An 11,769-nucleotide genomic window follows, 5' to 3' on the forward strand; every position below is an offset into this window, starting at 1 on the left:
ATCATTCTTTCAACTTTTTCAATTTGTAGACAGTAATTAGCAGTGTCTTCAGTGTAAAAAGTACTGCAAACAGCTTCAGTAGCAGAGCCATTAGTGATGTCATTTGATTGTGACGTCATGGTAACCAGTGATGTAACAATGGTCTGCAAAGCATTGTGATGTAATTTCATTGCAGCGATATCTACAGTGTAGGTATCGCTTGATCTCATCCAAGCGATATCTCCTGTGGGAGCCAGTTTTGGATGATAAATAGCTGTAAAATGGTTGGCGAAAATATAAGAAACATTCACTATCTTGCCTCGTGTAGCCTTAAAGTTGTAATTCTTGACAGTGAAACTGAATACTGAACTAACTGTGTGTTTCAGTTTACCAGTGAAGATCCTGGTTAGAATTGGTCATCAGCAACCCATGCTTTTTGTAAGAGGCGAATATCGGGATCGGGTGGTCAGGCTAGCTAATAGCGTAGTTTGATGCTCATGATGCCAATCACTGGATTGTCTGGTCCAGACTTGGTTATTTACAGACCGCCATCATATAGCTGCAATATAGTTGAGTGCAGTGTTAAACAACAAACAAACAAATTTTGTTTCAGTTGATCATGAGTTTGCCAACCAGAAGACGTGTAATTCTAACAGGCACTCCCATACAGAATGACCTGAAGGAGTTCTTCTCCATTGTGGAGTTCTGTAACCCTGGCATCCTTGGTAGGTCCTGACTAGCCTCTCCTAATGCTTATATAGTTAGTGTTCATTCAAGCAGCTGGGCAACAAGCTGTTTATAGACAAGTTCATATAACCAAATTAGAAGTCCATGATAATCAGTTCCTCAACTAAAAGCGTACTATGAATTAATATATGCAGACTCAGGTTGGACTTTGAATTTTTATCTAGAAACTTCATGTCAGCAAAATATCAACATTGAAGGATATAGTTTCTACTTTAGAATATTTTGAATATTTAATTCCTAATGTGCATTTTTAAAATAAATATGTTCTTTTTCAATGTTATTTTGAAGGAACACTCTTTTACTGAGAACGATGCTCTTCATAGAATATGGGTATTGTAATAATGTAAACTCCATTTGATAAATATGCCCTGAGTGAGTGAAGTTTTATCACCAAGAAGTGCTCAAAGCTTAATTGGATTCCCCATCGCCCAGGTTCTAGTGCTGCCTTCCACCGAGTGTATGAAGACCCCATCGTGGCGTCCCGCCAACCGGGCGCCTCCTTGCAGCAGGTCAGTCTCGGGGAAGAGAGAGGGGCCGAACTGACAAGACTCACCAAGATGTTCATCCTGCGGAGAACTCAGGAAATAAACAACAAATACCTGCCCCCTAAAGGTACTTGTCAGTAGAGAGTGAGGGTTTAATCTGCAGATATTCCAGCCAATTCACGTTAACCTGTATACACTCGTGACTGGGCCAGGCAACCCGTGGTTGATGTGCACAATCAGCAGTATCCAACATTATTAACAATTTATCTATAAGGGCATACCAAATAAACTCCAGGTATTGCTCACACCTATCTGTGCAAGTCTAGATATGTAAAACAAACAGCAACAATGCTGGTACTTTAGCAAATCTTTCCAACTTTGAAAACAATAATCCTGTTGCCCAATTTTGCAGCCACGGGCACTTACATAGAAAATATTGTAGAAACTCTGACAATTGTGTGACAGTTACTCTGTACTCACATCTGTACTTTCACAACATATTAAACCTTGTTACTCTTTTAAACAGAAGGTGGGGACATGTCATCAGGTCTTCACACAATCAGGTATTGTCTCCGCGTACAAGATCTGATTTCAATTAAATTTACTCACATACTCACTTATTCAGTTCTATCATCATTATTTCAGTGGAGCTTGTAATATTCTGTCAGGCAAGTCGTCTCCAGCTGTGCCTGTACCACCAATTCCTCCAGTGTCGACTCATGCGGCGCTGTCTGTCAGGGAACGTGGAGGGGGCGCCACACCTCATCTGTATCGCCGCTCTCAAGCAGCTGTGTAATCACCCCAACCTGGTTCTCAGGAAGGCCATGGAGGCAGCAGGGAAGGAAGGAGAAGAGGAAGAGGTAGCCAATGTCAACAATTTTCTCTTGTTTAGTATATTCCAGTGGGAAAAGTCATCACTATATAAGTTTTAACTTACTCACTCACTCCTATGAGGAATTAAGTAGGCACTACATTTTTATTCTATGTTGATGAGGATAGAATTCAGTATTCATTTTCTAAAAAACAAATGATAGAATTTAAGAAATTCATTGGACAACTTTGGGGTTGGTGGGTAGGGTGAGAGGTGAGATGTAGAGTGAATGTAGTCAGATCCAATGACGGGGGTAATGACGGTATGCAAATGTACATTATATTATCCAGTCTGTGTACTCTGGCCTTCTTCCCTACTTCCCTGAGGATGCCTCCCTGGAGCGAGTGGTGACACAACACTCCGGCAAGTTGGTGGCCCTCTCCTCCATCCTACAATCCCTGCACTCTGAAGAACCCCAGGAGAAGGTTGTGCTTGTCTCCAACCACACCAAGGTACATCTTTCGTAACTATTGATGGTGTCAAATGGCGATTTAACTCCTTCAAACCTGCTGGCTGTATGCCAGTATGTTACCAAAATGTTTTCTTTTCCCATTGGTTGTTTTCAGACTCTAAACATGCTGCAGGTGTTTTGTGACAATGTGGGCTTCAGGTGGGTGCGCCTCGACGGCCAGACCCCTACATCACAGAGACAAGATATTGTCAACAAGTTCAACAGTAAACACTCTCTAGAAAGTAAGGAAAGGCAAAACCAGATATAAAGTGTGATAAAGACTATATTTTGAACATTTTCTTTCAAAGAAGTTTTCTCACTATTTTGTAACTGAACAAGGCTCTGTTAACTACGGGATCTGAGCACCATAATTCCCCTACTTTAACAAAGACTTTTAGCAGTTGTAGCTCTAAGATTGCTTTGTGGAACAGAACCATGGAATCCTTCAAATGGCTGTTGGCACTGGTAGCTGAATCATTGATTGCAGTGTTAGAAAGCACTACAAGATGATACTTGATAAGGGGGGCATGATGAGTTTAGGCATAGTAACTATGATGTTTTGCAGCTGTGTTTCTTCTGAGCTCCAAGGCTGGGGGAGTTGGTCTGAACCTGGTCGGCGCCTCCAGACTCATCCTGTACGACATCGACTGGAACCCTGCCAACGATCTCCAGGTATACACTTCAACATACATAGCTAAAAGTTGTTTGCTGATAGTTTGCTTGTAAGTATAGTTCCATTGCTATAACCATCTCATTGAAGAAATATGTCAGAGTTAACTTCATGATCATTGCAAACTGTTAGGGTTCCCATTAATCAACATCTGAAACATGACGAGGCTTGTGTTAGTTGGTTTACTTTGTCTACAGGCTATGGCCAGGGTGTGGAGAGATGGTCAGTCCAAGAAGGTGTACATTTACAGACTTCTCACCACAGTAAGTTCTACAGGCGACTAGTCATCAGTAGCATACCTAAAAAATAATTCACTTGATAATTGTGTAGTGCTTCAAAAACCCTCCCCTATAACTTTTTAAAACCCTAAATCACATTCAAGTTTGTCTGCTGATATAATAGGAATTATTTGATGTTTTGCAATTAATCTGATGACAATGTAGTCAAACTTTCAATGTGTTAGTATTCAATTATTTTAGCAAGGTGATAAAATCTTTCACACTTAAGTATTTTCTGTATTTTCTAACACACCGCAATGTTAATTGATGATATCAGAGAGTCCCATGACATCTCTCAATCAGATTCCAGCTATAGTATTGGTAGGTATGTGTTGTTATAGTAATGTAGAAAAGTGATTAGATTGATGCATGTCAGTTATATTAACAGATGCACACGAATAACTACATTGTATTGAAGTAGCTAGCTCTATTGCCTATCAGTAGTTAAGATAGTTGTGGCTCATGTCCTGCTCACTGATGCTGCTAGCAACACCTGACCAGTCATCAGATGATAATCAAGCAGCCCCATGTAGGTAAATGGAGATGCTGAAAGGTTTTGTTTTCATTTGACCATCGTCATCATCCTTAGTTCTTAAAACAATGCAACGTTTAGACGTCTCAGGAAAATCATATCATGGAAAAAAGAAGACGAAGAAAAATATTTTATTTACGTGTCACATATTGCACGATACAATAAATCACATAAAAAGCAAACAGTACACTATCCTGCCACAGGGCCTATGAGACACAATCTTTCACAATTTACATTTCTTTAAAATTGTAACAACATATTTGAGCAATGTAACCTGCTGAAAACAGCCGATATGGGCTTAACATTATACTGATAAGTTCATCATACACAGCTTTAGACGCTTATTAGATAATATACAACATCTTCCATACACACAGCACTAAATACTTCTTCGCACACAGCGCTGAACCCTTATTGGATAATAGACATCTTTTCTCACACAGCGTTAAAACTTATTGGATAATTTACAACAACGTCCTCACACACAGCGCTGAACGCTTATTGGACATTTAACTACCTCTTTCTCTCACACAGTGCTGAACACTTATTGAATAATATACAACATCTTCCATACACCCAAAACGCTCATTGGACAATATTTAAAAATCTTTCTCACACACAACACTGAACGCTTAAGCTACAGCCACACAGACAATGCGACCGTGATGCAACTTCTTGGTGACTGATTTTCTTTGCGACCGAATGTAGATTGCTAAGACCGGTAACTGTTCACCGCAGGTACGGCAAAATGTTTGCAACTGGTTGAGACCGATCAGTGACTAGTCAGTGAATCTTGACTTGTTGCAACTGAATGGGGACTGGTGGGTGACTAGTTGCATATAAAAGGGGTGCTTTTCTGAATCAAATCATTTCTATGCAAGTTGTCAAGATGTAAACAGCAGAACAGTTGCAGTTGCTCCGCCTGCAAAGAATAAATCAAAATGCTATAGTTGCTGCCATGATGATGTACACGAGAATGAGACTGACGAGGCGAAGGCAGTATTGGCTGTGACCTTGGATCGCAAGAAGGCCACAGCTAGGAGACTATGGGAATCTGATGGCAGAGTTGGAGAGATTTCATGGGCTACCTCCAAATGGAGCCTGTCAACATCTGACATCTCTGGCTCTTCCTCCTCGCAGCAGTTGTCTCTGTTGTATATTTAAAATTTCTGGTTCTTTTGTTTTCCTGCGTTTACAGACCATTGTGATGAATGGAAATAATTGATGTGAACTCTCTGAGTACTTATGACAAAATGATGATGTAATGCACAGACAGGTGTTTTTAGAGACGGTGACATGTTGCAAACCCAACGGCGAATGATCGATGCATGCTTGGAAACCACTTTGCAACCGATCACTGATCAACCACCGATAGGTCGCCACTAGGTTGCAAAGAGTCATTGGCATGAAACCGATCGCCACGCAGTGGAAGCCAATCTGCGATTAAAATAACACCACTTTGGGACCACCATGAGACCAGTGAAACCCCTGTGTGACAAAATCGGTAGCAGCTAGTCTTTTGTGCATGTTCAAAGACTGGTTGCGACCAAATGGGTTTTGCGACCGCTCTGAAACCGTGTAGCGACCTCAGTGAAACCTTTCAGGAACCCCTGAAAACTCATTGCGATTGTCAAATATTTTGGTTGCCAGGAGGTTGCATCGCGGTCGCATTATCTGTGCGACAGTGGCTTTACTGAATAATTTACAACTTCCTCGCACACATTTAATGGGTAATGTACAACAGCTTCCATACAGACTTTGCTGAACACTAATAACTACAGTAGTGCATGTATTCTACGTTGGAACATGTGTACTATAGACACAGCTAGGGGTTTACAGAGCTGCTCACATTGCAGCAAAAATGTAAACTGATCACTTGGAGATGAATTAGGGAATGATGGATTTAATATACTAGCTTGGTTATACAACTCATACCTAATATCTAAATACAACGGGCAGATAGTAAGGAAGTGACACTCACCCTTGATATCTATGAGATTACAATATTTACATTTTCTTTCCTGAAGAGTCCTCAGTGGGCGACGGACACAGCTCAGTTCAATCTCTATAGTGGGAGTGAACCATATCTTAGTTCGGCCAAAATACTCCACTGCCATGTTTTAATTATATTCCGAACACACGGTTTAACATTAGGGTTATACTTGAACTGTCTGTACGTACATAATTTATTCCCATTAACTTGTCCTCTATCATTCCATAGATCGGAATGCCACCTCCTTGCATCTGTGGTCATTAAACAATTCTTAATAGATTCAAATTCTTGATGGGAAATGTCTTACACATTTGGGATACGAATCTGGAGACTCCAAGAGTCGTTGACCATGAATAGACAGCAGAGATAATTCTGTCGGGATCAGTAGAACTGAGTTGTTGTTTTTTTTCAAAATCGCAAAGTTTCAATTTGCTGGATTGTCAGAGTTGATAACCAGCTCATGTCACCACAAATGGCGGAGTTAGCAGTCTTGCACCCCTACTCCTAGAAAGGGAGCCACAGATGGCCCAGTCATCTAAGGCGCCGCGATTTGCTGTGCAGAGTTGCGTCCCGTGGGCATGCCAGAAACATATGATTGTGGGTTCGAATCCCGGTTCGCCCCAATTATGTTTCTAGGTTTAACAGCACCATACCCGTGCTCGTGGGTTTCACCGAAGTGCTAAACGTCTGAGACCTGCATCACTTCAGGCTTTCCTCCCACATTAAGCTAACACGCCGTGATATAACTGGAATAATGTTACAAGCGGCGTTAAACCCAACTCACTCACTCACTACTCCTAGAAAGAATCGGCGTGCTCGGTGTTGAACTTAGTTAATACATTGGAATACTCTTATACCCTATATCGCAGATCCATATGACAGGAGGGGTTGGACAAGATTACCATATAACGTGTTAAATACATCATAAACCATTGCCCCCGACAGTCTTGAATTTACTGATTAAAATGCCCAATGCCCTGTTGGCTGATTTCGACAGTTCTTTCTAGTTAAAGTCTAAATTTTGTGGAACCATAATCCTAGATATCTGTAGGCTTTAGAATAGTTGATGACCACATTTCCAATTCTGAAGACTACGTCAGAGTTCTGAAGATTAACTGGTCGATAATGAACAATTTTAGTTTTTCTCGTGTTTATACTTAGTCGCCACTTACAAACACTAGGTGTTCACTCTTTCCAACATAAGTTGTAAACTGTGTCTGTCTGGGGCGATTAATGCAATATCCGTATATAACAGCAAAGTAAGCATAGTCGCATCAACTAGGACACCACATTTCAGACTATTATTTTCGGTAGCAAGGTCATTTATGAATACCGGTACGGAGAATAAGGCAGGTGACAACACACATCCCTGATGGACGCCATACTTCACTGAGAATGAATCTGTGTAGTAACCATTGATACCAACCTGGCCCTTTTTATCTTCATACATAGATCTTACTGCTTCATAAAAATTACAATCAATACCCAATTTCTTTAGCTTGTACTACAGACATTCCTTATTAACTTTATCAAAAGCTTCAATAAAACAGACAAACATTGACTGTTTTGACAGTTTCCAAACGTGTAACACAGACTATAATGTGAATACCGTATTTGACGTAATAAGCGCCCAAGGCAATATTTGCTGATATATTGGCTAGTGAACAATCCCAATTAGCACCCCTTCCGATTGATCAATGTACACAAGACTTATTTATTCACGTATAATACATGCTCGTGTGTTATATGCACCCTTAATTATGGGCAAATAAATTCTGGGAAATATATCTGTTGTACATAAACATTTCAGGCAGTCACTATAAACCACGAAATTTATCTTTCAACTCTGTTTTTTTCACCAACATAATATTCTAATAAGAGCCCCCTATTTCTAATATTTAGAGCGCCCTGGGCGCTTATTACGTCGATCCTGATGAATAGAACCATAATGATCATTCTCAAAATCTGTGTTAATTGATTCTTCAAAAAGCGAAGTGTAACTAGTTTTCCAGTATTTAACACGGCTTGCTTGTCAGATGAAATTCCACCATTATGATGTACCTCCCAGGGAATATATTTCACAATCTTTTTTACAAATGCAGTCTTGCTTGTAGATGTCCCAAGTGTTAGATGTGTAATATGCCATGTTACAATGTCCCGTGTGTATTCCAGGGAAGTATCGAGGAAAAGGTGTACCAGCGCCAGATCAGCAAGCAAGGCCTCAGTGGAGCCATCATGGATCTCAGAGAGAGAAATGATGTCCAGTTCTCACGAGAGGATCTCAAGGTACAGCGTTGTAAAGTTTCGCTTGGCAGTTCCATAAACCAAGTACACACAAACGTCTAAGATTATGATTTCCACATATACAAGAGCCTTGTTAGAGCGTGTTGTCTGCTGTTTGACTCGCTGGTCTGACTGTTCCCAGGACCTGTTCACCCTCAGTGAGAGGACTGCATGTGACACTCACACTCTGCTGGACTGCCAGTGTGGGGGGAAGGGGGTGCTGCCATCTGACACTGTCACCCACGCCTTAGAGACGTCACGACCATGTCAGCTCGGAGCTCCAGCAGTCAAATCACACTCCAAGGTGAGACTGAGTGAATGAGAGATGTAATGAGTGAATAGTGATGTATGTCAGCAATGTGAAGGCTATATCAAATCATGGAATTATTGAATCAGGGTACCAGCAGTGATATCCAGCAGTCAGTCCAGCAATGAATGCAGTGTGGTGTATAGAAATACTTCATGTTATAAACTTAATGTGGCATGGAGACATGTCAGACAGGATTCTTTGATCAGACAGATGCATGAACTGTGGGACTATTTCACTTCCAGAAAAACTTGTCAATGGATGAACTTCTCGATTGGCATCACCTCTCTGGGGAGAATTCTGCTAACTTTGATCCAGTGAGTTTTATATCTTTTGCTTCAATGGCTGAGATTCATGTTTTATCCTCAATACTTTTATTTGCTACAAATGTTTGGTGTGTGCAAATTATAAAGTTTTGCAAGATCTTCTTTCCTACCATTTTCCAGGTTGATATTGAACCCTGTGACATTACCTTAATGGAAAATTTGTATTTTTGTATACTTTGTACACTTCGTATATGGGCCTGAGGCCTCAGGTACAAAATAAACAGATTGATTTGCAAACAGATTGAAATTCTGAATTGATCTTAACCAAAGTGATCCAGCATACATTTAATCAGTGTACAGAGACACCTTGTTAATCTGGGCAGAAGTGTTCCAAGGGAAATCTGGAGTAACTGTCCTGATGTGTGGTTTCTGGGTTAACAAGAAGTCAGTGGGGTAGCCTCGTGATTAAAGCATATTCTTTTCATGCAGAAAGTCTGGGTTTTATTCCCCACATGGTACAATGTGTGGAGCCCATTTCTGGTGTTCCCAGTTGTGATATTGCTGAAGTACTGCTAAAAGCCCAGTAAAACCGTATTCACTCACTAAATTAGTGGATTAACAAGATTTCAACTGACAAAAGTCACTCTATATTCAAGCATTCAGGAACTGGTACATGCAGTTATGTGCTGAACACCTTTAGGTTTTGGTGTATTTTTACTTTCAGAGTTGGCATATATCGGGGGCAGAAGATGTCATTTCCTTTGTGTTCTGGAACAAATCCAAGATGACCTCATTTTCATGATGGGACCTACTACTGTGCTAGGAGGAGATTCTCAGACTGAGGCTTCTTTCTACACACACAGCTTATTCAAACACCATCTGTGAAATTTATGTCATTTTCTGAAACAAAAGTCTGATAAGTGTCTAGGATCCAACTGTTGCTCTGTCCTGGTTGAGTGTGGGCCATGGTACCTACATCCAGCTCTTACATTGACCAGGAGTCATAATGTATCACCTGGTTGAGTGTGGGGCATGGTACCTGCATTCAGCTCTTACACTGACCAGGAGTCATAATGTATCACCTGGTTTAGTGTGGGGCATGATACCTGCATCCAGCTCTTACATTGACCAGGAGTCATAATGTATCACCTGGTTGAGTGTGGGGCATGGTACCTGCATCCAGCTCTTACATTGACCAGGAGTCATAATGTATCAACTGGTTGAGTGTGGGCCATGGTACCTGCATCCAGCTCTTACATTGACCAGGAGTCATAATGTATCACCTGGTTGAGTGTGGGGCATGATACCTGCATGCAGCTCTAACACTGAGCAGGAGTCATAATGTATCACCTGGTTGAGTGTGGGCCATGGTATCTGCATCCAGCTCTTACACTGACCAGGAGTCATAATGTATCACCTGGTTGAGTGTGGGCCATGGTACCTGCATCCAGCTCTTACAGTGACCAGGAGTCATAATGTATCACCTGGTTGAGTGTGGGGCATAGTTGAGTGTGGGGCATGATACCTGCATCCAGCTCTTACACTGAGCAGGAGTCATAATGTATCACCTGGTTGAGTGTGGGCCATGGTATCTGCATCCAGCTCTTACACTGACCAGGAGTCATAATGTATCACCTGGTTGAGTGTGGGCCATGGTACCTGCATCCAGCTCTTACACTGACCAGGAGTCATAATGTATCACCTGGTTGAGTGTGGGGCATAGTTGAGTGTGGGGCATGATACCTGCATCCAGCTCTTACATTGACCAGGAGTCATAATGTATCACCTGGTTGAGTGTGGGCCATGGTACCTGCATCCAGCTCTTACACTGACCAGGAGTCATAATGTATCACCTGGTTGAGTGTGGGGCATAGTTGAGTGTGGGGCATGATACCTGCATCCAGCTCTTACACTGACCAGGAGTCATAATGTATCACCTGGTTGAGTGTGGGGCATGATACCTGCATCCAGCTCTTACACTTACCAGGAGTCATAATGTATCACCTGGTTGAGTGTGGGGCATAGTTGAGTGTGGGGCATGATACCTGCATCCAGCTCTTACACTGACCAGGAGTCATAATGTATCACCTGGTTGAGTGTGGGGCATGGTACCTGCATCCAGCTCTTACACTGACCAGGAGTCATAATGTATCACCTGGTTGAGTGTGGGGCATGATACCTGCATCCAGCTCTTACACTGACCAGGAGTCATAATGTATCACCTGGTTGAGTGTGGGGCATAGTTGAGTGTGGGCCATGATACCTGCATCCAGCTCTTACACTGACCAGGAGTCATAATGTATCACCTGGTTGAGTGTGGGGCATGGTATCTGCATCCAGCTCTTACACTGACCAGGAGTCATAATGTATCACCTGGTTGAGTGTGGGGCATGATACCTGCATCCAGCTCTTACACTGACCAGGAGTCATAATGTATCACCTGGTTGAGTGTGGGGCATAGTTGAGTGTGGGGCATGATACCTGCATCCAGCTCTTACACTGACCAGGAGTCATAATGTATCACCTGGTTGAGTGTGGGGCATGGTATCTGCATCCAGCTCTTACACTGACCAGGAGTCATAATGTATCACCTGGTTGAGTGTGGGGCATGATACCTGCATCCAGCTCTTACACTGACCAGGAGTCATAATGTATCACCTGGTTGAGTGTGGGGCATAGTTGAGTGTGGGGCATGATACCTGCATCCAGCTCTTACACTGACCAGGAGTCATAATGTATCACCTGGTTGAGTGTGGGGCATGGTACCTGCATCCAGCTCTTACACTGACCAGGAGTCATAATGTATCAACTGGTTGAGTGTGGGGCATAGTTGAGTGTTGGGCATGATACCTGCATCCACCTCTTACACTGACCAGGAGTCATAATGTATCACCTGGTTGAGTGTGG

General features: G+C 42.1%; 1 protein-coding gene across 1 annotated transcript in view; it reads left to right on the forward strand.

Moving 5' to 3' along the window:
- LOC139469126 (DNA repair and recombination protein RAD54B-like) overlaps positions 1-9,940 on the forward strand; it is a 33,296-nt gene extending 23,356 nt beyond the window's left edge. Inside the window, exons 17-27 of the mRNA XM_071251260.1 lie at positions 593-704; positions 1,159-1,338; positions 1,857-2,071; positions 2,373-2,534; positions 2,649-2,775; positions 3,099-3,205; positions 3,401-3,466; positions 8,179-8,292; positions 8,432-8,593; positions 8,842-8,913; positions 9,587-9,940. Coding sequence (XP_071107361.1) covers positions 593-704; positions 1,159-1,338; positions 1,857-2,071; positions 2,373-2,534; positions 2,649-2,775; positions 3,099-3,205; positions 3,401-3,466; positions 8,179-8,292; positions 8,432-8,593; positions 8,842-8,913; positions 9,587-9,664 — 1,395 coding nt within the window. The 3' untranslated portion in view covers positions 9,665-9,940. The remainder of the gene's footprint in view (positions 1-592; positions 705-1,158; positions 1,339-1,856; positions 2,072-2,372; positions 2,535-2,648; positions 2,776-3,098; positions 3,206-3,400; positions 3,467-8,178; positions 8,293-8,431; positions 8,594-8,841; positions 8,914-9,586) is intronic.
- The last annotated feature ends 1,829 nt before the right edge of the window (positions 9,941-11,769 follow it).

This window comes from Haliotis cracherodii, unplaced genomic scaffold (assembly GCF_022045235.1).
Source record: "Haliotis cracherodii isolate W230 unplaced genomic scaffold, xgHalCrac1.p SCAF_2, whole genome shotgun sequence".
Lineage (NCBI taxonomy): Eukaryota > Metazoa > Mollusca > Gastropoda > Lepetellida > Haliotidae > Haliotis > Haliotis cracherodii.